Genomic DNA, 21,965 nt, shown 5'->3' on the forward strand with positions numbered 1-21,965 from the left:
CCTTTGCAAACTGTCAAGGATACACAAGTTAGTGAAAACAGCGCACTCTCCCACGTCCAGTATATCAAAGGGAGCTTGGAACAGCATGAAACTCATAACGGCCCGACAAACAGCCCAAGGGGGGAGGTGTCGGATGAGGCCATTGACCTTTTCTGCAGTAGGTTTCACACTTTCCCAACACCCACACCCATTCTGCTGCGGCCAGGGATACACAAGCCATTGACAAGAGTGCATGTCCTGTCCCCAAAACTGAAAAAAAAAGCAGCACACTCGTTCTTTGATGGTCAAGGATGCCAACGAGCGGCAAAAAGGTGCAGCTGCTCCCCGTCGGGGAATCGAACCCCGGTCTCCCGCGTGACAGGCGGGGATACTCACCACTATACTAACGTGGACACGGTGCCGGTGGCTTGAAGCGGATAGCAAACGAAAGCAAAATGCCAAGGACGCTGTCAAAAACCGGAACGTCTGGGTCAAGAATGTCCACACTCTCTGGGCCTGGCAAGCGACCCAAGAAGGCGCCCAGTTTTTTTTTTTTTTTTTTTTTGCTCCAAGACTCATGCTGTTAGGCCGGTTAGCTCAGTTGGTTAGAGCGTGGTGCTAATAACGCCAAGGTCGCGGGTTCGATCCCCGTACGGGCCAGCCTGCTTTTTCTCTACCTGGGCCGTCAGAACGCGTGGACAACATTGGACGCTGAGCTGCGCTTTTCGGGTTCTTTGCCTACGCTCCCGCCGTCGGAGGAAACCAAGGTCCGGGGACGTTGGGAGGTTCCATGGTGTAATGGTTAGCACTCTGGACTCTGAATCCAGCGATCCGAGTTCAAATCTCGGTGGGACCTTTGGCTGCCTTTTTGCTGTGCCGGAGCGCGCCACGCTGAAGTTCGGCTGCTGCGGCAGCTTGAAATGCATTACAAAAAAAAGGAACGCCCGTGGAGAATGCGGGCATCGATCCCGCTACCTCTCGCATGCTAAGCGAGCGCTCTACCATTTGAGCTAATTCCCCTTGCCGACCTCGTTCCCAGTCCGTCGGGGGCGCGCTTGGAGGGCGGACCGGCAGCTTCCATGGGAAGTGCCCCTCCGCAAAGGTTTGTCAGTTCAACTTGAAAGCTAAAGCTAGACAAAAACATCAGCCAAACTAGCTATCGAGCTAGCGATAGCATTATGCATGCGGTGGGAAGGGCAAGTAGAGAAGGTAACGGGAAAAGCAGATAGCACAAAGGCAGCCTGGATCGACACAAAGCTGATAACAGCCTGACAAACCGCCGGACGGGCAGGTGTTGCATGAAGGGACCCAGAAGGCCATTGACGTTAACATCTTTTTTGACACTCTCCCAACACCCGCACCCATTCCACCACAGCGTGGTGGCCGGCAACCTGTGTGCGCTTGGGAGGAGGCCTCAGTGGCAGGTAATCTTAAAAACGACCTTACTTTTGACTTATGTCCTTCTTGTTTCAAGCCCTTTTCCTTTGTCCTCAGTGCTCCTGATTCTTAACCTCAGCCCATCCCTGGGACTGAGTCAGCTTCCCAACCACCCTCATGGCCAGCGTCGCCCCGAGAAGACGGCCGGCGCCACGTTTGTCCAAAAAGCTCTTTACAAAAGGTACCAGAGCGTGCCAGACTTATTTAGAGCGGGTCACCTGGTGTAAGCACCTGTACCTTGCCCGTGCCCTTCGATAGCTCAGCTGGTAGAGCGGAGGACTGTAGGTGTCGTCCAGGCTATCCTTAGGTCGCTGGTTCAAGTCCGGCTCGAAGGACAGGCTTTTCCTTCGACCCAGGCCTCAAGCAGACAACACCAAAGTTGCTGCTGCTTAGACGTGCTGATCGCCAGAGCGCCTGCCGCCTGACCCGGAGCTGTGCGGGTCTGCATTTTGGCGCTTGCACTGCAGCGTTACTGTGATTTCCCTTGCCTGCCTCTTTCCCAGCCCTTCGGGGGCGCGCTTGGACGGCAGACCAGCAGCTTACGTTGGAAGCGCCCCTCCACAAAGGTTTGTCAGTTCACGACGTGAAGGCTAAAGCTTGACAAACACGTTAGCCAAACTAGCTATTTAGCTAGAGATAGCCTTATGCATGCGGTGGGAAGGGCGTCGGTTGATTTCCCTTGCCTGCCCCTTTCCCAGTCCTTCGGGGGAACGCTTGGACGGCAGACCAGCAGCTTACGTTGGAAGGGCCCCTCCACAAAGGTTTGTCAGTTCACAACGTGAAGGCTAAAGCTTGACAAAAACGTTAGCCAAACTAGCTATTTAGCTAGCGATAGCATTATGCATGCGGTGGGAAGGGCGTCGGTTGATTTCCCTTGCCTGCCCCTTTCCCAGTCCTTCGGGGGAACGCTTGGACGGCAGACCGGCAGCTTACGTTGGAAGCGCCCCTCCACAAAGGTTTGTCAGTTCACGACGTGAAGGCTAAAGCTTGACAAGAACGTTAGCCAAACTAGCTATTTAGCTAGCGATAGCATTATGCATGTGGTGGGAAGGGCGTCGGTTGATTTCCCTTGCCTGCCCCCTTCCCAGTCCTTCGGGGGCGCGCCTGGACGGCAGACCGGCAGCGTCCATGGGAAGTGCCCCTCCACAACGGCTTGTCAGTTCAACTTGAAAGCTAAAGCTTGACAAAAACGTTAGCCAAAGTAGCTTACGGGAAGGTAACGGGAAAAGAAGATAGCACAAAGGCAGCCTGGAACGACACAAAGCTGATAACGGCCCGACACACCGTCGAATGGGCACGTGTTGGATGAAGGGGCCCAGAAGGCCATTGACGTTAAGACCTTTTTGGACACTCTCCCAACACCCCAACACCACGCGTCGGTCGATTTCTCGGCTGAAACTTGCCGACAGGCACGAAAGACGCAGAGGTCTGCTTCACCTGACGTAGGTCCGCAGGCTGTGGTGGCACCGGAGGGAGTCAAAAGCAACTTCCCTGACCGGGAATCGAACCCGGGCCGCGGCGGTGAGAGCGCCGAATCCTAACCACTAGACCACCAGGGAGGTCAAGACTTATCTCCTTGGCCCTGCTGGCGTGGGCCCCCGAGCACAGGGCCCTGCTCGGCATGCACGCCCTCTCGGTGTGCCGGCGCTTTGGTGAAAAGAAGTAACGCCGTCCGAGGTGAAGCTCCAACCCGCCACCCCGAGATGACCGGCCCACATAACCCAGTTGCACGCCGTGGCCTTCGCAGACGTCTGGGTGCCTCCTTGGGTCACCTTCTAGTTGCAGCAAAGCCTTTGCAAACTGTCAAGGATACACAAGTTAGTGAAAACAGCGCACTCTCCCACGTCCAGTATATCAAAGGGAGCTTGGAACAGCATGAAACTCATAACGGCCCGACAAACAGCCCAAGGGGGGAGGTGTCGGATGAGGCCATTGACCTTTTCTGCAGTAGGTTTCACACTTTCCCAACACCCACACCCATTCTGCTGCGGCCAGGGATACACAAGCCATTGACAAGAGTGCATGTCCTGTCCCCAAAACTGAAAAAAAAAGCAGCACACTCGTTCTTTGATGGTCAAGGATGCCAACGAGCGGCAAAAAGGTGCAGCTGCTCCCCGTCGGGGAATCGAACCCCGGCCTCCCGCGTGACAGGCGGGGATACTCACCACTATACTAACGAGGACACGGTGCCGGTGGCTTGAAGCGGATAGCAAACGAAAGCAAAATGCCAAGGACGCTGTCAAAAACCGGAACGTCTGGGTCAAGAATGTCCACACTCTCTGGGCCTGGCAAGCGACCCAAGAAGGCGCCCAGTTTTTTTTTTTTTTTTTTTTTGCTCCAAGACTCATGCTGTTAGGCCGGTTAGCTCAGTTGGTTAGAGCGTGGTGCTAATAACGCCAAGGTCGCGGGTTCGATCCCCGTACGGGCCAGCCTGCTTTTTCTCTACCTGGGCCGTCAGAACGCGTGGACAACATTGGACGCTGAGCTGCGCTTTTCGGGTTCTTTGCCTACGCTCCCGCCGTCGGAGGAAACCAAGGTCCGGGGACGTTGGGAGGTTCCATGGTGTAATGGTTAGCACTCTGGACTCTGAATCCAGCGATCCGAGTTCAAATCTCGGTGGGACCTTTGGCTGCCTTTTTGCTGTGCCGGAGCGCGCCACGCTGAAGTTCGGCTGCTGCGGCAGCTTGAAATGCATTACAAAAAAAAGGAACGCCCGTGGAGAATGCGGGCATCGATCCCGCTACCTCTCGCATGCTAAGCGAGCGCTCTACCATTTGAGCTAATTCCCCTTGCCGACCTCGTTCCCAGTCCGTCGGGGGCGCGCTTGGAGGGCGGACCGGCAGCTTCCATGGGAAGTGCCCCTCCGCAAAGGTTTGTCAGTTCAACTTGAAAGCTAAAGCTAGACAAAAACATCAGCCAAACTAGCTATCGAGCTAGCGATAGCATTATGCATGCGGTGGGAAGGGCAAGTAGAGAAGGTAACGGGAAAAGCAGATAGCACAAAGGCAGCCTGGATCGACACAAAGCTGATAACAGCCTGACAAACCGCCGGACGGGCAGGTGTTGCATGAAGGGACCCAGAAGGCCATTGACGTTAACATCTTTTTTGACACTCTCCCAACACCCGCACCCATTCCACCACAGCGTGGTGGCCGGCAACCTGTGTGCGCTTGGGAGGAGGCCTCAGTGGCAGGTAATCTTAAAAACGACCTTACTTTTGACTTATGTCCTTCTTGTTTCAAGCCCTTTTCCTTTGTCCTCAGTGCTCCTGATTCTTAACCTCAGCCCATCCCTGGGACTGAGTCAGCTTCCCAACCACCCTCATGGCCAGCGTCGCCCCGAGAAGACGGCCGGCGCCACGTTTGTCCAAAAAGCTCTTTACAAAAGGTACCAGAGCGTGCCAGACTTATTTAGAGCGGGTCACCTGGTGTAAGCACCTGTACCTTGCCCGTGCCCTTCGATAGCTCAGCTGGTAGAGCGGAGGACTGTAGGTGTCGTCCAGGCTATCCTTAGGTCGCTGGTTCAAGTCCGGCTCGAAGGACAGGCTTTTCCTTCGACCCAGGCCTCAAGCAGACAACACCAAAGTTGCTGCTGCTTAGACGTGCTGATCGCCAGAGCGCCTGCCGCCTGACCCGGAGCTGTGCGGGTCTGCATTTTGGCGCTTGCACTGCAGCGTTACTGTGATTTCCCTTGCCTGCCTCTTTCCCAGCCCTTCGGGGGCGCGCTTGGACGGCAGACCAGCAGCTTACGTTGGAAGCGCCCCTCCACAAAGGTTTGTCAGTTCACGACGTGAAGGCTAAAGCTTGACAAACACGTTAGCCAAACTAGCTATTTAGCTAGAGATAGCCTTATGCATGCGGTGGGAAGGGCGTCGGTTGATTTCCCTTGCCTGCCCCTTTCCCAGTCCTTCGGGGGAACGCTTGGACGGCAGACCAGCAGCTTACGTTGGAAGGGCCCCTCCACAAAGGTTTGTCAGTTCACAACGTGAAGGCTAAAGCTTGACAAAAACGTTAGCCAAACTAGCTATTTAGCTAGCGATAGCATTATGCATGCGGTGGGAAGGGCGTCGGTTGATTTCCCTTGCCTGCCCCTTTCCCAGTCCTTCGGGGGAACGCTTGGACGGCAGACCGGCAGCTTACGTTGGAAGCGCCCCTCCACAAAGGTTTGTCAGTTCACGACGTGAAGGCTAAAGCTTGACAAAAACGTTAGCCAAACTAGCTATTTAGCTAGCGATAGCATTATGCATGTGGTGGGAAGGGCGTCGGTTGATTTCCCTTGCCTGCCCCCTTCCCAGTCCTTCGGGGGCGCGCCTGGACGGCAGACCGGCAGCGTCCATGGGAAGTGCCCCTCCACAACGGCTTGTCAGTTCAACTTGAAAGCTAAAGCTTGACAAAAACGTTAGCCAAAGTAGCTTACGGGAAGGTAACGGGAAAAGAAGATAGCACAAAGGCAGCCTGGAACGACACAAAGCTGATAACGGCCCGACACACCGTCGAATGGGCACGTGTTGGATGAAGGGGCCCAGAAGGCCATTGACGTTAAGACCTTTTTGGACACTCTCCCAACACCCCAACACCACGCGTCGGTCGATTTCTCGGCTGAAACTTGCCGACAGGCACGAAAGACGCAGAGGTCTGCTTCACCTGACGTAGGTCCGCAGGCTGTGGTGGCACCGGAGGGAGTCAAAAGCAACTTCCCTGACCGGGAATCGAACCCGGGCCGCGGCGGTGAGAGCGCCGAATCCTAACCACTAGACCACCAGGGAGGTCAAGACTTATCTCCTTGGCCCTGCTGGCGTGGGCCCCCGAGCACAGGGCCCTGCTCGGCATGCACGCCCTCTCGGTGTGCCGGCGCTTTGGTGAAAAGAAGTAACGCCGTCCGAGGTGAAGCTCCAACCCGCCACCCCGAGATTACCGGCCCACATAACCCAGTTGCACGCCGTGGCCTTCGCAGACGTCTGGGTGCCTCCTTGGGTCACCTTCTAGTTGCAGCAAAGCCTTTGCAAACTGTCAAGGATACACAAGTTAGTGAAAACAGCGCACTCTCCCACGTCCAGTATATCAAAGGGAGCTTGGAACAGCATGAAACTCATAACGGCCCGACAAACAGCCCAAGGGGGGAGGTGTCGGATGAGGCCATTGACCTTTTCTGCAGTAGGTTTCACACTTTCCCAACACCCACACCCATTCTGCTGCGGCCAGGGATACACAAGCCATTGACAAGAGTGCATGTCCTGTCCCCAAAACTGAAAAAAAAAAGCAGCACACTCGTTCTTTGATGGTCAAGGATGCCAACGAGCGGCAAAAAGGTGCAGCTGCTCCCCGTCGGGGAATCGAACCCCGGTCTCCCGCGTGACAGGCGGGGATACTCACCACTATACTAACGAGGACACGGCGCCGGTGGCTTGAAGCGGATAGCAAACGAAAGCAAAATGCCAAGGACGCTGTCAAAAACCGGAACGTCTGGGTCAAGAATGTCCACACTCTCTGGGCCTGGCAAGCGACCCAAGAAGGCGCCCAGTTTTTTTTTTTTTTTTTTTTTGCTCCAAGACTCATGCTGTTAGGCCGGTTAGCTCAGTTGGTTAGAGCGTGGTGCTAATAACGCCAAGGTCGCGGGTTCGATCCCCGTACGGGCCAGCCTGCTTTTTCTCTACCTGGGCCGTCAGAACGCGTGGACAACATTGGACGCTGAGCTGCGCTTTTCGGGTTCTTTGCCTACGCTCCCGCCGTCGGAGGAAACCAAGGTCCGGGGACGTTGGGAGGTTCCATGGTGTAATGGTTAGCACTCTGGACTCTGAATCCAGCGATCCGAGTTCAAATCTCGGTGGGACCTTTGGCTGCCTTTTTGCTGTGCCGGAGCGCGCCACGCTGAAGTTCGGCTGCTGCGGCAGCTTGAAATGCATTACAAAAAAAAGGAACGCCCGTGGAGAATGCGGGCATCGATCCCGCTACCTCTCGCATGCTAAGCGAGCGCTCTACCATTTGAGCTAATTCCCCTTGCCGACCTCGTTCCCAGTCCGTCGGGGGCGCGCTTGGAGGGCGGACCGGCAGCTTCCATGGGAAGTGCCCCTCCGCAAAGGTTTGTCAGTTCAACTTGAAAGCTAAAGCTAGACAAAAACATCAGCCAAACTAGCTATCGAGCTAGCGATAGCATTATGCATGCGGTGGGAAGGGCAAGTAGAGAAGGTAACGGGAAAAGCAGATAGCACAAAGGCAGCCTGGATCGACACAAAGCTGATAACAGCCTGACAAACCGCCGGACGGGCAGGTGTTGCATGAAGGGACCCAGAAGGCCATTGACGTTAACATCTTTTTTGACACTCTCCCAACACCCGCACCCATTCCACCACAGCGTGGTGGCCGGCAACCTGTGTGCGCTTGGGAGGAGGCCTCAGTGGCAGGTAATCTTAAAAACGACCTTACTTTTGACTTATGTCCTTCTTGTTTCAAGCCCTTTTCCTTTGTCCTCAGTGCTCCTGATTCTTAACCTCAGCCCATCCCTGGGACTGAGTCAGCTTCCCAACCACCCTCATGGCCAGCGTCGCCCCGAGAAGACGGCCGGCGCCACGTTTGTCCAAAAAGCTCTTTACAAAAGGTACCAGAGCGTGCCAGACTTATTTAGAGCGGGTCACCTGGTGTAAGCACCTGTACCTTGCCCGTGCCCTTCGATAGCTCAGCTGGTAGAGCGGAGGACTGTAGGTGTCGTCCAGGCTATCCTTAGGTCGCTGGTTCAAGTCCGGCTCGAAGGACAGGCTTTTCCTTCGACCCAGGCCTCAAGCAGACAACACCAAAGTTGCTGCTGCTTAGACGTGCTGATCGCCAGAGCGCCTGCCGCCTGACCCGGAGCTGTGCGGGTCTGCATTTTGGCGCTTGCACTGCAGCGTTACTGTGATTTCCCTTGCCTGCCTCTTTCCCAGCCCTTGGACGGCAGACCAGCAGCTTACGTTGGAAGCGCCCCTCCACAAAGGTTTGTCAGTTCACGACGTGAAGGCTAAAGCTTGACAAACACGTTAGCCAAACTAGCTATTTAGCTAGAGATAGCCTTATGCATGCGGTGGGAAGGGCGTCGGTTGATTTCCCTTGCCTGCCCCTTTCCCAGTCCTTCGGGGGAACGCTTGGACGGCAGACCAGCAGCTTACGTTGGAAGGGCCCCTCCACAAAGGTTTGTCAGTTCACAACGTGAAGGCTAAAGCTTGACAAAAACGTTAGCCAAACTAGCTATTTAGCTAGCGATAGCATTATGCATGCGGTGGGAAGGGCGTCGGTTGATTTCCCTTGCCTGCCCCTTTCCCAGTCCTTCGGGGGAACGCTTGGACGGCAGACCGGCAGCTTACATTGGAAGCGCCCCTCCACAAAGGTTTGTCAGTTCACAACGTGAAGGCTAAAGCTTGAGAAGAACGTTAGCCAAACTAGCTATTTAGCTAGCGATAGCATTATGCATGTGGTGGGAAGGGCGTCGGTTGATTTCCCTTGCCTGCCCCCTTCCCAGTCCTTCGGGGGCGCGCCTGGACGGCAGACCGGCAGCGTCCATGGGAAGTGCCCCTCCACAACGGCTTGTCAGTTCAACTTGAGAGCTAAAGCTTGACAAAAACGTTAGCCAAAGTAGCTTACGGGAAGGTAACGGGAAAAGAAGATAGCACAAAGGCAGCCTGGAACGACACAAAGCTGATAACGGCCCGACACACCGTCGAATGGGCACGTGTAGGATGAAGGGGCCCAGAAGGCCATTGACGTTAAGACCTTTTTGGACACTCTCCCAACACCCCAACACCACGCGTCGGTCGATTTCTCGGCTGAAACTTGCCGACAGGCACGAAAGACGCAGAGGTCTGCTTCACCTGACGTAGGTCCGCAGGCTGTGGTGGCACCGGAGGGAGTCAAAAGCAACTTCCCTGACCGGGAATCGAACCCGGGCCGCGGCGGTGAGAGCGCCGAATCCTAACCACTAGACCACCAGGGAGGTCAAGACTTATCTCCTGCTCGGCATGCACGCCCTCTCGGTGTGCCGGCGCTTTGGTGAAAAGAAGTAACGCCGTCCGAGGTGAAGCTCCAACCCGCCACCCCGAGATTACCGGCCCACATAACCCAGTTGCACGCCGTGGCCTTCGCAGACGTCTGGGTGCCTCCTTGGGTCACCTTCTAGTTGCAGCAAAGCCTTTGCAAACTGTCAAGGATACACAAGTTAGTGAAAACAGCGCACTCTCCCACGTCCAGTATATCAAAGGGAGCTTGGAACAGCATGAAACTCATAACGGCCCGACAAACAGCCCAAGGGGGGAGGTGTCGGATGAGGCCATTGACCTTTTCTGCAGTAGGTTTCACACTTTCCCAACACCCACACCCATTCTGCTGCGGCCAGGGATACACAAGCCATTGACAAGAGTGCATGTCCTGTCCCCAAAACTGAAAAAAAAAGCAGCACACTCGTTCTTTGATGGTCAAGGATGCCAACGAGCGGCAAAAAGGTGCAGCTGCTCCCCGTCGGGGAATCGAACCCCGGTCTCCCGCGTGACAGGCGGGGATACTCACCACTATACTAACGAGGACACGGTGCCGGTGGTTTGAAGCGGATAGCAAACGAAAGCAAAATGCCAAGGACGCTGTCAAAAACCGGAACGTCTGGGTCAAGAATGTCCACACTCTCTGGGCCTGGCAAGCGACCCAAGAAGGCGCCCAGTTTTTTTTTTTTTTTTTTTTGCTCCAAGACTCATGCTGTTAGGCCGGTTAGCTCAGTTGGTTAGAGCGTGGTGCTAATAACGCCAAGGTCGCGGGTTCGATCCCCGTACGGGCCAGCCTGCTTTTTCTCTACCTGGGCCGTCAGAACGCGTGGACAACATTGGACGCTGAGCTGCGCTTTTCGGGTTCTTTGCCTACGCTCCCGCCGTCGGAGGAAACCAAGGTCCGGGGACGTTGGGAGGTTCCATGGTGTAATGGTTAGCACTCTGGACTCTGAATCCAGCGATCCGAGTTCAAATCTCGGTGGGACCTTTGGCTGCCTTTTTGCTGTGCCGGAGCGCGCCACGCTGAAGTTCGGCTGCTGCGGCAGCTTGAAATGCATTACAAAAAAAAGGAACGCCCGTGGAGAATGCGGGCATCGATCCCGCTACCTCTCGCATGCTAAGCAAGCGCTCTACCATTTGAGCTAATTCCCCTTGCCGACCTCGTCCCCAGTCCGTCGGGGGCGCGCTTGGAGGGCGGACCGGCAGCTTCCATGGGAAGTGCCCCTCCGCAAAGGTTTGTCAGTTCAACTTGAAAGCTAAAGCTAGACAAAAACATCAGCCAAACTAGCTATCGAGCTAGCGATAGCATTATGCATGCGGTGGGAAGGGCAAGTAGAGAAGGTAACGGGAAAAGCAGATAGCACAAAGGCAGCCTGGATCGACACAAAGCTGATAACAGCCTGACAAACCGCCGGACGGGCAGGTGTTGCATGAAGGGACCCAGAAGGCCATTGACGTTAACATCTTTTTTGACACTCTCCCAACACCCGCACCCATTCCACCACAGCGTGGTGGCCGGCAACCTGTGTGCGCTTGGGAGGAGGCCTCAGTGGCAGGTAATCTTAAAAACGACCTTACTTTTGACTTATGTCCTTCTTGTTTCAAGCCCTTTTCCTTTGTCCTCAGTGCTCCTGATTCTTAACCTCAGCCCATCCCTGGGACTGAGTCAGCTTCCCAACCACCCTCATGGCCAGCGTCGCCCCGAGAAGACGGCCGGCGCCACGTTTGTCCAAAAAGCTCTTTACAAAAGGTACCAGAGCGTGCCAGACTTATTTAGAGCGGGTCACCTGGTGTAAGCACCTGTACCTTGCCCGTGCCCTTCGATAGCTCAGCTGGTAGAGCGGAGGACTGTAGGTGTCGTCCAGGCTATCCTTAGGTCGCTGGTTCAAGTCCGGCTCGAAGGACAGGCTTTTCCTTCGACCCAGGCCTCAAGCAGACAACACCAAAGTTGCTGCTGCTTAGACGTGCTGATCGCCAGAGCGCCTGCCGCCTGACCCGGAGCTGTGCGGGTCTGCATTTTGGCGCTTGCACTGCAGCGTTACTGTGATTTCCCTTGCCTGCCTCTTTCCCAGCCCTTCGGGGGCGCGCTTGGACGGCAGACCAGCAGCTTACGTTGGAAGCGCCCCTCCACAAAGGTTTGTCAGTTCACGACGTGAAGGCTAAAGCTTGACAAACACGTTAGCCAAACTAGCTATTTAGCTAGAGATAGCCTTATGCATGCGGTGGGAAGGGCGTCGGTTGATTTCCCTTGCCTGCCCCTTTCCCAGTCCTTCGGGGGAACGCTTGGACGGCAGACCAGCAGCTGACGTTGGAAGGGCCCCTCCACAAAGGTTTGTCAGTTCACAATGTGAAGGCTAAAGCTTGACAAAAACGTTAGCCAAACTAGCTATTTAGCTAGCGATAGCATTATGCATGCGGTGGGAAGGGCGTCGGTTGATTTCCCTTGCCTGCCCCTTTCCCAGTCCTTCGGGGGAACGCTTGGACGGCAGACCGGCAGCTTACGTTGGAAGTGCCCCTCCACAACGGCTTGTCAGTTCAACTTGAAAGCTAAAGCTTGACAAAAACGTTAGCCAAAGTAGCTTACGGGAAGGTAACGGGAAAAGAAGATAGCACAAAGGCAGCCGGGAACGACACAAAGCTGATAACGGCCCGACACACCGTCGAATGGGCACGTGTTGGATGAAGGGGCCCAGAAGGCCATTGACGTTAAGACCTTTTTGGACACTCTCCCAACACCCCAACACCACGCGTCGGTCGATTTCTCGGCTGAAACTTGCCGACAGGCACGAAAGACGCAGAGGTCTGCTTCACCTGACGTAGGTCCGCAGGCTGTGGTGGCACCGGAGGGAGTCAAAAGCAACTTCCCTGACTCACTTTGAGCAGGAGGCATTAATCAAAATACGACGCATGTTTTTGTCTCTTAGGCCAGACTGGAATTTCTCTGCCGTGAAGCTATCTTACAAGCGGCCCAATCACTCGTGTGTTTGAAAGATACTTTTCCTAATTATGTAAATAAGAGATAAGTAGGTCTATAATATAACTAAGTATATAAGCACTCTCTGAATTGTTGCTTTACGTGTACTATGTGCCCTGTCTCACTCCAGAAAAAGAGTCCATCACAGTTACTGAGCTCTGAATGAATATAACTCTCTACAGTTTGAGGTCAGAAAGTGAAACTCTGTCTTTTTTCAATTCAGACCCCAGAGTTACTTGTCTGTCATAGACAGACGCATACACTGAAAATACAGACACAAAGCAATGGTATCAGAGATTGAATATTAGTTGCCTAAAAAAATGATATGAAAGGAAAACATGAGCACTAAAAGACTATTGTGTTTCCTTCCTCTGTGTTTTCTGTCTCCCTGAGTGTGTCAGTTTCCATGCCACTGTAATTGAATTAATGCAGAGCTAATGGCCTAATGGGTATGCCATAGACATATGAGAGAGAGAGGGGGAGAGAGAGAGAGAGACAACTAAAAGAAAGAAAGAGAGCAGCAGATGGGTATATAAGATAAAATATGAAATATGTTTGTATACATTGCTATAAATGTTGTTGTGAAACACTTTTCACACTAAATGTATTTCATATGGTTAATGATGAGCTAACAATACAAAAGTCCAAGAACAGAAAAAAGACTGTGTGTGTGTGTGTGTGTGTGAGAGAGAGAGAGAGAGAGAGAGAGAGAGAGAGAGAGGGCTCTTTCTCTGGAGGCTTGGTGTGTTTCTCAGGGCAGGTGGTCGCCATAAAATTAGGTTATGTGGGATGATGTCAGACCCAATAACAGTACGCTAATGTTCAAGTCTGTGATGGTTACTCTAAATTCTGCAACAAAGGTTGCCACAACAACATAATAACATCAATCTACTCTCCTCTGGGCTCAGGCACTGCCATGTATTTTGTTGAATGGGTGGGGACAGAAAGAGTGAGAAAAAAGTTCACCCATGAAAAACTGGTGTATTGGGAATGGCAAAGATAATTATTTACATTCCAGTTATAACCATTCACAGAAGCATTCATTTAGATTCATATGCTATTTACATGGATGGATTATCTAAAGTTGTGTATTCAGTTGGTCTCGCACGTTTGTTGTTCATTACAAATTATGTTCAATATTAAACATATTCAGCATTTCATCGGAATATTACAGTCGGTCTAACAGCGCTAATATGAGACACTGAGTTGAGTCAGTAAGCTATCTTGGTGAAAAACGTGTAATACTGAAATCGTCTCTACGGTAATTATTTTAGTGAATGTAATAACTTGAGTTCTCCTTTACATTAGTAGCCAACATGCTGTATTTTTGTTGAGAAAATGTTTAGTCACTGAGGGTGCATGGACGAGTGCAAACCTTTTCACAATACGCAAAATAGGTTAACTTGTTGGTGATCCGATTAATAGAAGAGTGTCCCAATAACTTGTTTTCACGACGTGTGATCAGATTTTGTATCCAGACTTTGAGGAATATTTTAATCTACACTCATGCATTGTGTTACCTTTATTCTATTGTGTGTTCTTGAATGATGGAGACATCGTATTGCTGTATTCCACAATAAACGACACCCGTTAGGATGTTAGATATTAGTCTAATAATCTGCTCAAATAAATCTTTTTAAATTGTGCCCTCTACAAATTTCCAACAGTCATTTATCACGTCGTCTCGTTTTTTCTTGTTTCCTTTCTTTTCTTTTTTTTTTTTTTGCAAGAGGTGGAAATGGATGTGACAAATTTGCATTTACGCAGATGTCCTATTTAAGAGGCCAGCACCAGCCAATGTGTCCAATGATCATAATAGTTTTCATTATTTACGTAATCTGCTACCTACCGCCTTCATAAGTTTATGATGGATGAGAGTTTGTGCTTATGATGCCCTTTGAGTCGCGCGGCGTGATACCCGCTCTTTAAGCACAAAGGCAATGGGGGATTTACATCAGAAACCACTCCATCATTGGCGACCCTGTGACCTACCCGCTGCTGTGGCGCTGCTGGTGCAACTGGTTCGAGTCACAGTAAACCATGGGCAGTGGAACAGCGAGTGGCACAAAAAAAGAACTTCAAGAACAACGAAAAACAAGCACTTATACCTGTTTATACATGTCCAGTTTCTTTTAATGTGTGCGTTTGATGTATTTTAAATGTCTGTGTGATTTCATAGTGTGAAACTGACTGTATTTATTTTTGTCAATCTATATTTTAAATATGTTAAATATGTAAATCACATTTTAGTGACATAAAAGTTTAACGTTTTACTTTTGTAGACAACACTACAATCTCAGAAGTCTTTTTCTCTGTTAAATGTATTTAAGGTATATTAGCAATATAAACATATTTATGAAGGACGTCATGTGAGGTTCGAATTAGAACTACTCTGGTCTAAACGTGAAAATATGTAGTCGTGTAAATTAACACTGTCTAATATCTTTAATGACGAGACTAAGTAATCCTGAAATTGTCTCATTATGTGTGTAATCTTTAAAGGGATTTGGTCCAATGCCTGTTCTCTGTGGGGATTTCTGTCAGAGTACGACCAAACTAAATATTACACATTTAATTCATGTCAAAGTCTTTTCGAAGGCAGACTTCCGTCAGCGGTGAAATTGTGCAACGGAGAGCAAAGCACAAAACAATACATCCAAGTGACTCTTTGATTCTTAGATCGTTAATAGCTTAAATCGTCAATAACAACAAGAAATAATCACACAAATCACAACAACAACTTCCAATTACCGAAAGAATAAGACGAAGGAGAAGGAAAGGAACAACGAGAAGTTGAATAAGAAGGAGAAGAAGAAGAAAAAAAAGAAGAGTGAGACTCAGTAGATTGTCTCTCGCGTTTACTGCCATGTTAAATGTATCAGCTGAAAGCAATGTGCAGGTCAGTTTCATCCCTTCTGTTCGAACCATCTCCTCTTAAAAAGGCAAAAGAGACTATACTTAAATTTAATTAGGGCTTCCTCACGCCAGATGTTACCTAATATCATACCTACACGTTGCACGTCATGAGCTCAAATATTCAGTCTTTGTTCGCCTAAATCTCTTCAGGTCACACGTAGCTTACGCATTGCAAAAAAAAAGAAAACTAACAAAAAATAAAGCCCCTTCTATGGAAATGCATATTTATGATTTAATAAAAACTTAAACATTAATTCCACCACTTACACCACCATTAACAACATCAGTTGGAAGATATTCAGAAAGTATGCATCCAGAAAGTACGTTCAGCAACGCAATATAGCTACAGCTTTGTAGTGTGAGGGAAGAGAGTTGTGTTGACACGAATAAATCTATAAATCTTACAAAAAACTTAAAATCCAAACTCTTGGGGCAGTTTCTTATTATGAATTGTTTAATTGTTTAATTAATTGGATTAATTGTTTAATCGTTTTAACTGGTGTGATATCATTTGTGGAAAAATATAAAGGCAAGTAAAAATAAAAACAAACACATGCGTAAAAATCATGGACATTGACAAATGTTTTAGTTACCACTGCAGTTTCCACCTGACCGTATCCCCTGAACTGTGTGGTCGGGTTAGCCACAGGTATAAATGATTCTGGTGATTTTGTGTCTACAAAAGGACCTACTAAAAGGCTTAATAGCCCAAATAGAACTGTACCATAGAGAATCGTCGCTCAACCTTTATTACATCCAAGTGCATTGATTCAATAAGGTGCGACTAGCCCGGAGAGCCGAAAGGATGAGGAGAGGAGAGGAGAGTGAGGGGAATGGAGAAAAGGTAGATACCCTTTGCGTAATGGGACAACACGCATTACGAGTTAATTAGAGACTCACAGGGGGGATCGATGATGGAGTAGGTTTGGCTCGTGCGAGGCCCAATACACTGCTGCGTTTTTGTCATGTAAAATACCACACAAAAAAAGGTCGAGACAACCTGATCAGCCATTGCCTCGCGCCATCGTCCAAGTTCAGAGCCGAACACTGTGGCTTTCAACAAGACTCGCGCTTACACCCACATGTCTGACCATTGAATGACAGCGCGCCTGTCAGAGCTAATCTTTGTACCAGTTTGTAACAGTATACGGTTTTCACACGACTACAACTGAAGCTTCATCTCTGTGAAGACGCAGAAGCTGTCCGGCATTCGGGCTCCTATTCTTGGTATTTTCTTCAATGTATAAAATGGAATATTCCTACCTCCACTCCTACGAGTCTTGCATTGCTGGGATGGATGCATCGAATCTGTCCTCGCCCTATGTGGATTTCAGCTCCTGTAATCAAACCGCCGGTTTCCAGTTTAGTCCCATCCGCAACGGCTTTGGGGGCGCCGCCAACTGCACGTCTCTGATGCCGAGCTCCAGCAACCTGTGCTCGCTCAGGGACCATCGGAGCTCACCGTACACTACAGGTAGAGACTCATCCTTTATTCCCAGCCCTGTAAACAGCAGAGTTTGACTGCGCTTGAAAACGGTAATAATGTGCGTATTTACCAGACGAAATAAAGTATTGATCTCTGTAAGAGAAAAACAAAATTTTGTTAAGCTGTTACATTATCCTCGTCATTCGCCTGCACTGCTGACCAAACTTCCTCAAACTGCCAAAATGATCGGCGTGTGATGTATTTACTTGCGATGAGAAGAAAACCAGCAGAGATAACTGGATCATAACCAGATTAAATTCATTACACGTCAGTGGACTGAAATCAGAGAAAAAATCAGGGAATTATTGTATCCAGCTGTAGGACTGTTGTGCACGTGAAACGAAATATACACGCGTATTGGTTACCATTGTATACAATAAAGGAAATATAAGCTATATCCCCATGATTTTTGCAGTCATGAGATGTGGACAAAAACTAGTCTTCTCGAAAGTAAAAACTTGCGCTACACTGCGGCAAAATCGACGACTAAATTATGATTTTCAGTTTACAACTAATCTTTAATTTACGTGAATTTTTTTATACAGTAAACAGGCCTATATGTTCTACAATATATGGAGTTATATAATACGTAAATTTGTATCCACCTAATTTATTATCAATTCTTAATTTCGTTGATATTTAATTTTTGCTACTAATTTACGGTGTCTGTGTTTGCTCATTTTGTTTTCAATACATCACTGAAACATTTAGCTTAATTTTACTTTTCTTGTTTTTTTTGTCACTCCCTTGTTAGCTCCTTATAAGATATTCTCCGATCGCGGAGCTTTTAACGAAAAGCGTAAACAGAGGCGCATCCGCACGACCTTCACGAGCTCTCAACTTAAAGAACTGGAGAGCGTGTTTGCTGAGACTCACTACCCTGATATCTACACGCGCGAGGAGCTCGCTCTAAGGATAGACCTCACAGAGGCTCGTGTTCAGGTAACAAACAAAAAGATTATTTTTCCTTTAAAAAAAGGAGTCTAGGATATTCCAGCCGTGTAGTTCCTACAAAAGCACAGAATTCGTACGACCTCTATTTTTGTTCATCAAATGGGCCTACGATGCAAAACATCCACAGTGAAGACACACAATTATAACGGCACACATAGCATGGTAACTCCATGATAACTTTCTCTGAAAGTTGAAGCTATAATAAAACTTACTTCAACTTATTTTTTAAAATAATAAAACTTGTTTATCATGTTTATAAACTTATCAATATGCATCAGAGATCTCATACTGAGGTATTAAGGGCGTCACTTAGGTTACAGTGGTATGTAGACTAACTTCTACAGAACCATCTGAGGGTGATTAGACACAAGTACGATGAGCTGAGCATTTTTTCCCCCTCAGGTGTGGTTTCAAAATAGGCGAGCAAAATTTCGCAAGCAGGAGCGCATGGCTGCTGCAGCTGCCGCGGCTGTTCAAGGCAGCACAGCAACGAAGAAGCCAGATTCGAGCAAGGAGGACAACGAAGAGCTGCAAATATCAGACCCGGACAGCACTGGACTCTCAAGACCGAGCTCCACTCCTACGCCACCCTCGAGCATTACCAGCTGTAGTGGACTTGGCTCCACGAGCGATTTGGCAACTGAAGAAGTGGAGCCAGCGAAATCGTCTGTGTCAGGTGATATGTCCGATCAGGGATGGTCTTCCCCGACTAAAGAGGAAATGACTTTGCCGGACCTGCTGGGTGGGCCGTTTGCGAACGTATTGTCGTCTATTCAGAAACAGAATGGATGCGCGAGCGCGTTAGTGAAGCCCGGCATGTTCTAGTGATACGCACGTGATCAGTTGGAACAGAAAATATTATTGGGGATGAAAACTTCTGCCTCATCCTCTACAATGTATGTGTGCCGTTCCAGTGCCTGCATAAACTTATGACAACCTCAGAAGCCTTATAACCAGTTGTCACCTCTTTGTCTTCAGTCTCACTTCAAAGAGGTTACAGACATGTTTCAGCTAAACTTAATTGGAAACTGAAATATGAGATAGCCGATTAACAGATGTTTTACTGATAGTATATATGAATTAATACTCCAAGGGAAAGCATAAAATAAACGTTCCATGCCCATAAGCACTGTCTACAATGCCTTGTGTCTTAGGATGTGGTATATTAGGTATGCCCGTATGTAATAGTTTATACCTTTTTGACCGTTGTATTCAGTTTCTGTGTTAACATGTTTTTTTTCTGATATTTCTAGTCTATCAGCTATTTATTTGCTTAGCCAATTTCATTTTAAAAAAAACATAGTAAATTATTGATAGTTAAATTTTTAAAATCAAAAGTCTGTCTTGTGTGTCTGTTTGTGGCAAATGTTACCATGCTTTTGATTGTTTGTGTAATAAAATGATATGTCTCATTTTTACAAAAGCAAGTCATGGTTTTGGCAAACAGAGAAACAAAACGGTGAGTATAAACATGTCTGAGCTATTTCATTTTGGTCTCAATCTTGAAGCACTGAGGTAGAATTGATTGAAAGAAAAATGCACAGCCAAATGTTTAAGAAGCACATATATCACAAATAGCTGGCAATCCCCATACCACACATGAACAGTACAAGAAACATTGAGAGATATTTATAAGGTAGTAAAAAAAAAAAAAAAGACTCCTTTGATATGTCATGTCACCACAACTAGCATACATTTAAAACTTGAGATGTTTTCATGCTTTTCTGAATATAAATATTCATAAGTATAAACACTTCCAAATTTGTCTTGATAATCAATCATTAATGCATAATATGTTCCAGCTTCATCAATTAATGCAAAAAATCACATTTACAGCAAACGCAGCATCTTAACTGACTGGGTGACCGGCATGTGATACTATATAGCTGCTACACTAAATGTGGTGGAAGTTGATCGTTATGGTTGTTTATTAATGGTAATCAGCTGTTTACTTCAGTGAACTTGAATGAAGGTTCCAGGACATGATCCAGTGTAGTTTTTTAATTGCAAGCGGAAAATTAAGCAACCATGCTAAGCACTCACATGTCCATTTGTACTAAAGCATAATAATAATTATTACATATAAATGAGTGTTAAAGCTGGCTGTTACTGTAAAAGGACACAACAGAATGTTTTAGACAGTATTATAAACCATTACTTTTAAGTGGTGCGTACTTTGACGTAAAGACATTTTAATACAATTCTTGTTCATCATTTTGAGACTAATCAAACACAGCTTATTCTGATACTGTCATAACTAGAATATTAACATTATATGTGACAAAACACAGGTATAAGCACTGTCCCTCACACACACACACACACACACACACACACACAAATCTGAATAATATAGTCATTACACTCAACAGTTTATTTAATATGTATTTAATATTGATTGTGTTTACAAGAATATAATAAATACAGAACTTAAACATACAGGTCATTGCAAACACACACATACATACAAAGAGACACACCCACACACACACACACACACACACGCAGCTCTTCTCAACACACAGCAGCCTCTTAATTGTATTACTCTGATATTTAATCTCCAATGTAAATTGTTTTGCTTTTTTCTATTTGACAGTCTCATAAAACAAAACGAAAATAAAAATAAAAAATGAGATGTCTCACCACATCAAAAGTTAAGGCCTGAATTCAAACATCCAAAACCCCTGGGAAATTCCCTGACCAAATCCATTTGTTAAACAGGCCTTTCACGTCTTCAGTTCTGTTCTTATTTTTTTTCACATTTTGACCGCTGACAGACGAATATGTCCTCACCTCACGTTTTTCTCATGCTGATACGAACATCTGACAGGGGTGCACTTTCACAGGGGAAATTTCCTTTTGAATCCCGATCCCTAAATGTGACTGCTGCATCTATTTGCAAAGCTTTAGAAAATGCTGGAAGCAGGCCGTAGCTCTCACCGTCAATGTAAGCTAACAGGTTACAAATAAAGTTTTGTACTTGATAAGTAAAAGAATAATAACAGACAACCTGACCTTGTCACACTGGATTAAAACCTGCCAGAAAGAACAGTTTTAAAATTCAGGGCTGGTGGTTTCTACATGTGCTTCAAATCTAAAAAAAAAAAAAAAACCCAAGATGAAATAGTAACAAAACAAAACAAAAAAACTCGTGTTCACACGCGCACGCACTCACTCACACACAATTGTGGAATTCTGTATGAAAGTTCAGACTTCCGTCTGGGAGCTCTTGACAATCGCAGCAGAGACAATAGTAGAAATATAGAACTGTGCTCTTTGCATAGGCCAACACTACATACATTGTTGCTTAGCAGGGACCAGAGAAGGAGAATCAATACAATGGAAGCACTCGCTCTCGGAATATCTCTCCGAGTGATTTGGGGTACCGTTACCTCACGCTTTTTGCTCTAGTCACACCCTCTCAGGGTGGGGGGTGGGGGGTTTAACTACACAGAGAAATATGTCAAGCTTTGACCGAACATTTGGATACATAACACCACCTTCCACTAATGTGCGATAATTGATATAAGGCACAAAATTCCAGCCTAAAGAGTTAAAGGAACCTAATTTTAAAGACATATGTTCCCAAACTAAGTAGATCTATTAAGTCTAGAAACATGCACTGTAAGTAACCTTTAAATGATCACTAAAACAACAAAAAAATGGAAAAAAAAGGATTAATGCATTACATGTCATGAGAAACACAGTTTGGAGCTGTATTTTGTCGAGATGTGTTACTAATTAATCAATCAATCAATCAATCAATCATCGATTAACATCGGAAAGCAAGAGAACCACATTAACGAGGCGAAGAAAAATAATAAGAAGAAAAACGAGGAAAATATTAAACACAAGGACCAAACCAAACGACTCTAGCGTAAATTCAGGCATGTTTGCAAAATAAAACACAAATTAAAGTTAGATATTCAGTCATGCAATTCAGCTTATAATAAAATAACTGATGTTCAATGAAAATCTTTTAAGGCAACATGAATGTACAAAGACTCAACATAATGTTCAGCTCTCTTACATCGGAGGTTCGTCCTCCCATAACTTTTCTACTCAATGTCTCAAAGTTAGATTTTCCCAAATAAGAGTGGCATTCATAATCAGCTGATGTTTCTCTTTTCCGGTTATGTAATGACGGTTCAGAGGTTCCTATTCACTGGGTTTAAGGTGCAAAATCAGAGGTCTTTACATTTAGTCGGCGTAGCCGTTAG

At 47.7% G+C, this 21,965-nt stretch overlaps 1 protein-coding gene and 23 non-coding genes across 24 annotated transcripts; 13 read left to right on the top strand and 11 right to left on the bottom strand.

Annotated features, from left to right (window-relative positions):
* Window positions 1-320: 320 nt before the first annotated feature.
* On the bottom strand, window positions 321-392 carry trnad-guc (transfer RNA aspartic acid (anticodon GUC)). Its single transcript has one exon. It is a non-coding gene; the product is annotated as a tRNA-Asp (tRNA).
* A 173-nt stretch (window positions 393-565) lies between these two features.
* On the top strand, window positions 566-639 carry trnai-aau (transfer RNA isoleucine (anticodon AAU)). The gene has a single exon. It is a non-coding gene; the product is annotated as a tRNA-Ile (tRNA).
* Window positions 640-763: 124 nt separating this feature from the next.
* trnaq-cug (transfer RNA glutamine (anticodon CUG)) lies at window positions 764-835 on the top strand. Its single transcript has one exon. It is a non-coding gene; the product is annotated as a tRNA-Gln (tRNA).
* A 91-nt stretch (window positions 836-926) lies between these two features.
* trnaa-agc (transfer RNA alanine (anticodon AGC)) lies at window positions 927-999 on the bottom strand. Its single transcript has one exon. It is a non-coding gene; the product is annotated as a tRNA-Ala (tRNA).
* Window positions 1,000-1,664: 665 nt separating this feature from the next.
* trnay-gua (transfer RNA tyrosine (anticodon GUA)) lies at window positions 1,665-1,751 on the top strand. Its single transcript is given in 2 exon segments — window positions 1,665-1,701; window positions 1,716-1,751. It is a non-coding gene; the product is annotated as a tRNA-Tyr (tRNA).
* Window positions 1,752-2,903: 1,152 nt separating this feature from the next.
* trnae-cuc (transfer RNA glutamic acid (anticodon CUC)) lies at window positions 2,904-2,975 on the bottom strand. The gene has a single exon. It is a non-coding gene; the product is annotated as a tRNA-Glu (tRNA).
* Window positions 2,976-3,526: 551 nt separating this feature from the next.
* On the bottom strand, window positions 3,527-3,598 carry trnad-guc (transfer RNA aspartic acid (anticodon GUC)). The gene has a single exon. It is a non-coding gene; the product is annotated as a tRNA-Asp (tRNA).
* Window positions 3,599-3,771: 173 nt separating this feature from the next.
* On the top strand, window positions 3,772-3,845 carry trnai-aau (transfer RNA isoleucine (anticodon AAU)). The gene has a single exon. It is a non-coding gene; the product is annotated as a tRNA-Ile (tRNA).
* Window positions 3,846-3,969: 124 nt separating this feature from the next.
* Window positions 3,970-4,041, top strand: trnaq-cug (transfer RNA glutamine (anticodon CUG)). The gene has a single exon. It is a non-coding gene; the product is annotated as a tRNA-Gln (tRNA).
* Window positions 4,042-4,132: 91 nt separating this feature from the next.
* On the bottom strand, window positions 4,133-4,205 carry trnaa-agc (transfer RNA alanine (anticodon AGC)). The gene has a single exon. It is a non-coding gene; the product is annotated as a tRNA-Ala (tRNA).
* Window positions 4,206-4,870: 665 nt separating this feature from the next.
* On the top strand, window positions 4,871-4,957 carry trnay-gua (transfer RNA tyrosine (anticodon GUA)). The gene is given in 2 exon segments: window positions 4,871-4,907; window positions 4,922-4,957. It is a non-coding gene; the product is annotated as a tRNA-Tyr (tRNA).
* Window positions 4,958-6,109: 1,152 nt separating this feature from the next.
* Window positions 6,110-6,181, bottom strand: trnae-cuc (transfer RNA glutamic acid (anticodon CUC)). The gene has a single exon. It is a non-coding gene; the product is annotated as a tRNA-Glu (tRNA).
* A 552-nt stretch (window positions 6,182-6,733) lies between these two features.
* On the bottom strand, window positions 6,734-6,805 carry trnad-guc (transfer RNA aspartic acid (anticodon GUC)). Its single transcript has one exon. It is a non-coding gene; the product is annotated as a tRNA-Asp (tRNA).
* A 173-nt stretch (window positions 6,806-6,978) lies between these two features.
* Window positions 6,979-7,052, top strand: trnai-aau (transfer RNA isoleucine (anticodon AAU)). The gene has a single exon. It is a non-coding gene; the product is annotated as a tRNA-Ile (tRNA).
* A 124-nt stretch (window positions 7,053-7,176) lies between these two features.
* Window positions 7,177-7,248, top strand: trnaq-cug (transfer RNA glutamine (anticodon CUG)). Its single transcript has one exon. It is a non-coding gene; the product is annotated as a tRNA-Gln (tRNA).
* Window positions 7,249-7,339: 91 nt separating this feature from the next.
* Window positions 7,340-7,412, bottom strand: trnaa-agc (transfer RNA alanine (anticodon AGC)). Its single transcript has one exon. It is a non-coding gene; the product is annotated as a tRNA-Ala (tRNA).
* A 665-nt stretch (window positions 7,413-8,077) lies between these two features.
* On the top strand, window positions 8,078-8,164 carry trnay-gua (transfer RNA tyrosine (anticodon GUA)). Its single transcript is given in 2 exon segments — window positions 8,078-8,114; window positions 8,129-8,164. It is a non-coding gene; the product is annotated as a tRNA-Tyr (tRNA).
* A 1,139-nt stretch (window positions 8,165-9,303) lies between these two features.
* Window positions 9,304-9,375, bottom strand: trnae-cuc (transfer RNA glutamic acid (anticodon CUC)). The gene has a single exon. It is a non-coding gene; the product is annotated as a tRNA-Glu (tRNA).
* A 514-nt stretch (window positions 9,376-9,889) lies between these two features.
* trnad-guc (transfer RNA aspartic acid (anticodon GUC)) lies at window positions 9,890-9,961 on the bottom strand. The gene has a single exon. It is a non-coding gene; the product is annotated as a tRNA-Asp (tRNA).
* Window positions 9,962-10,133: 172 nt separating this feature from the next.
* On the top strand, window positions 10,134-10,207 carry trnai-aau (transfer RNA isoleucine (anticodon AAU)). The gene has a single exon. It is a non-coding gene; the product is annotated as a tRNA-Ile (tRNA).
* Window positions 10,208-10,331: 124 nt separating this feature from the next.
* trnaq-cug (transfer RNA glutamine (anticodon CUG)) lies at window positions 10,332-10,403 on the top strand. Its single transcript has one exon. It is a non-coding gene; the product is annotated as a tRNA-Gln (tRNA).
* Window positions 10,404-10,494: 91 nt separating this feature from the next.
* On the bottom strand, window positions 10,495-10,567 carry trnaa-agc (transfer RNA alanine (anticodon AGC)). The gene has a single exon. It is a non-coding gene; the product is annotated as a tRNA-Ala (tRNA).
* Window positions 10,568-11,232: 665 nt separating this feature from the next.
* trnay-gua (transfer RNA tyrosine (anticodon GUA)) lies at window positions 11,233-11,319 on the top strand. Its single transcript is given in 2 exon segments — window positions 11,233-11,269; window positions 11,284-11,319. It is a non-coding gene; the product is annotated as a tRNA-Tyr (tRNA).
* A 5,225-nt stretch (window positions 11,320-16,544) lies between these two features.
* Window positions 16,545-18,570, top strand: LOC115824164 (paired mesoderm homeobox protein 2B-like). The gene is made up of 3 exons (XM_030788270.1): window positions 16,545-16,779; window positions 17,546-17,733; window positions 18,148-18,570. The coding sequence occupies exons 1-3, from the start codon at window positions 16,545-16,547 to the stop codon at window positions 18,568-18,570; spliced, it is 846 nt and encodes a 281-aa protein (XP_030644130.1).
* Window positions 18,571-21,965: the final 3,395 nt, after the last annotated feature.

This window comes from Chanos chanos, chromosome 11 (genome assembly GCF_902362185.1).
Source record: "Chanos chanos chromosome 11, fChaCha1.1, whole genome shotgun sequence".
NCBI lineage: Eukaryota > Metazoa > Chordata > Actinopteri > Gonorynchiformes > Chanidae > Chanos > Chanos chanos.